Source organism: Poecilia latipinna, unplaced genomic scaffold (assembly GCF_001443285.1).
Source record: "Poecilia latipinna isolate Pla-1442-1.1 unplaced genomic scaffold, P_latipinna-1.0 Scaffold510, whole genome shotgun sequence".
Taxonomy (NCBI): Eukaryota; Metazoa; Chordata; class Actinopteri; order Cyprinodontiformes; family Poeciliidae; genus Poecilia; species Poecilia latipinna.
In genome coordinates, this window is record NW_015113126.1 from 116,216 (window position 1) to 118,708 (window position 2,493).

The 2,493-nt window shown below is 39.5% G+C and overlaps 1 protein-coding gene across 1 annotated transcript in view; it reads right to left on the reverse strand.

Moving 5' to 3' along the window:
- The window catches only part of LOC106952369 (olfactory receptor 6C4-like), an 8,035-nt gene extending 6,600 nt beyond the window's left edge, over window positions 1-1,435 (reverse strand). The window contains exon 1 of the mRNA XM_015040437.1: window positions 604-1,435. Within this exon, the coding sequence (XP_014895923.1) occupies window positions 604-1,403 (800 nt within the window). The 5' untranslated portion in view covers window positions 1,404-1,435. The remainder of the gene's footprint in view (window positions 1-603) is intronic.
- Between the last annotated feature and the right edge of the window lie 1,058 nt (window positions 1,436-2,493).

The window sequence follows — 2,493 nt, forward strand, 5'->3', positions numbered from 1 at the left end:
GATGATGATTGAAGAACTTTCATATCAAACACATTAGACTGACCTCTCTCTCCAATCAGATAAATTCAGTAAGTGTATTCATTCTCATCTCATCTGTTTTAACTTATAAAACATTAGGCCAGTGTTGTAGTACTCGAGATCGGTCTTGGTGTCGAGACCATTTTTTGATGGTCTCAGCATTTTATTTCAAGACCAGTCGAGATTGCAACTGTGAAAATATCACTAAACGTACAGCATTCTGTCCAGTTTATTTGTTAACATCTTTGTTTTCGGTGGATGCAAAACGCACCAATTAAAATCCAAGCAATTACGTGTTTTTGACTGACTTGTCGCATATATGGGTCAACGCTGTGTCCAAAAGTCTGCAATATAGTGATGTGACATTCAGAAACAGTCCAATTCTTCTGCACGGCACTTTACTTATTAGATAGGACTGGAGTGTCACATTGTTCTGTCAGATTACCATACGCTGTCAGAATAGCATACATGCAGTGAGTACCATGCATGCGCATTAAAAAGTCCGACCGTCAGACGAGTTGTCAGTTCACCATACGCAACAAGTTATGGCGAAAATAAGTCATTAAATTGTTTACAATGATNATTCCAAAAACAAGAGAAACGGGGAGAAAATAAATGGTCACTAATGAAAGATGTCCTGTGCAAGTCTTAAAAGCCTTTCTTCGTTCCTGCGCTGTTGAAATTTTTGACAAAGCATAAACAATACAGCAGTAAGTTGCTAGGATAAATGCTAGAGGAAGCCAAAGCATAATAACGGGACACAAAACACCAATTACACGGCTGGGGGAAACATCGTTACAGCCCAGTCTGTACACAGGGCCATGGTCACAGAAGTAGCTGTTAATAACCACAGACTTACAGAATGACAATCTTGTGATGAAGCCAACAAGAATGAGGATAAGAGTGATGGAAAAAATCCACAAAAAGGCGATCAAATTGATCATAAACCTTTGGGTCACTTTCACTTGGTAGTGCAGAGGGTACATGATCGCCATCAGTCTATCATAAGACAGTGCCACCAGGTTAAAGGATTGCATTGCAGGTAGTGTAAAGCCAAAAAACATGAAGGTCAAGCATTCATTGTACGAAATATAGCGATGATTGAAAAGGAAGATGTCAATGATTTTTGGTAAAAAAGCTGTGCTGCTTAAGATGTCAGTTAGAGCGAGACTGAAAACTGCAACGTATTTCGGACCTTTCAGAGTATGATCCACAATTATGAGAGTCAACACAGTTCCATTTCCTACCACTGAAAGAACATAAACAAACAACAGAAAGACAAAGTAGAAGTTCACGTTAGGAATGCCAATAAAACCTGTTATGATAAAATATGCAGGACGGACAAAGGTGATGTTTTCCTCAAGAGCTGGATTGAAAAGTTCCATCTACTCGCTTCAAGTCTTTTCTACTTCGACAAGCTTTGTTCAGAGGAGAGCAACTGAAATGGAAACACTGCTTCTCTTCTCTGACTTATAAGAGTTGAGGTTTGTTCCCTTGTGTCAGCTTTACAGAAGCTCAAAGTTTGGTTACCGGGAGTGGAAATACGTTTGTTGTAGAAACCAAGCACATGCTCAGACTTGAAACTTTTAAAAATAAATAAATCACATTAGTGGTAGTGAGATGATGATTGAAGAACTTTCATATCAAACACATTAGACTGACCTCTCTCTCCAATCAGATAAATTCAGTAAGTGTATTCATTCTCATCTCATCTGTTTTAACTTATAAAACATTAGGCCAGTGTTGTAGTACTCGAGATCGGTCTTGGTGTCGAGACCATTTTTTGATGGTCTCAGCATTTTATTTCAAGACTAGTCGAGATTGCAACTGTGAAAATATCACTAAACGTACAGCATTCTGTCCAGTTTATTTGTTAACATCTTTGTTTTCTGTGGATGCAAAACGCACCGATTAAAATCCAAGCAACTACGTGTTTCTGTTTCTCCCCCCTCCCCACCTTTCACTCGCGCGCGGCGCTCCAGGACATGCGCAGTGGTTTTCTCTCAGCGGGAGAAAATGTTTGTCTAATCGTCAGTAATATAATAGCGCTGCATAAATAGTAAGAAATGCGATGGCCACAGCTAACTCAGCAGCGCTTCGCTTTCACAGACGGTGGAGACAACATCTAACTTTTTTCGTCACTTAGAAAAGTAGCTCAAAGAAGGTAAGTTCCGTTACCGTGATGTTAGTAAAGCTAGCTGTACAGAGACACATAAGAATTTGTGATGAAAAAAGTCACTCACTGCCTGAATTATTGTGCGGAGGTGTTGACTGACTTGTCGCATATATGGGACAATGCTGTGTCCAAAAGTCTGCAATATATTGATGCGACATTCAGAAACAGTCCCATTCTTCTGCACGGCTCTTTACTTATTAGTTAGGACTGGAGTGTCGCTGAGAGCCGTTGTTCTCTGTCAGAATAGCATACATGCAGCATATGCAACAAGTTATGATGAAAATAAGTAATTAAATTGT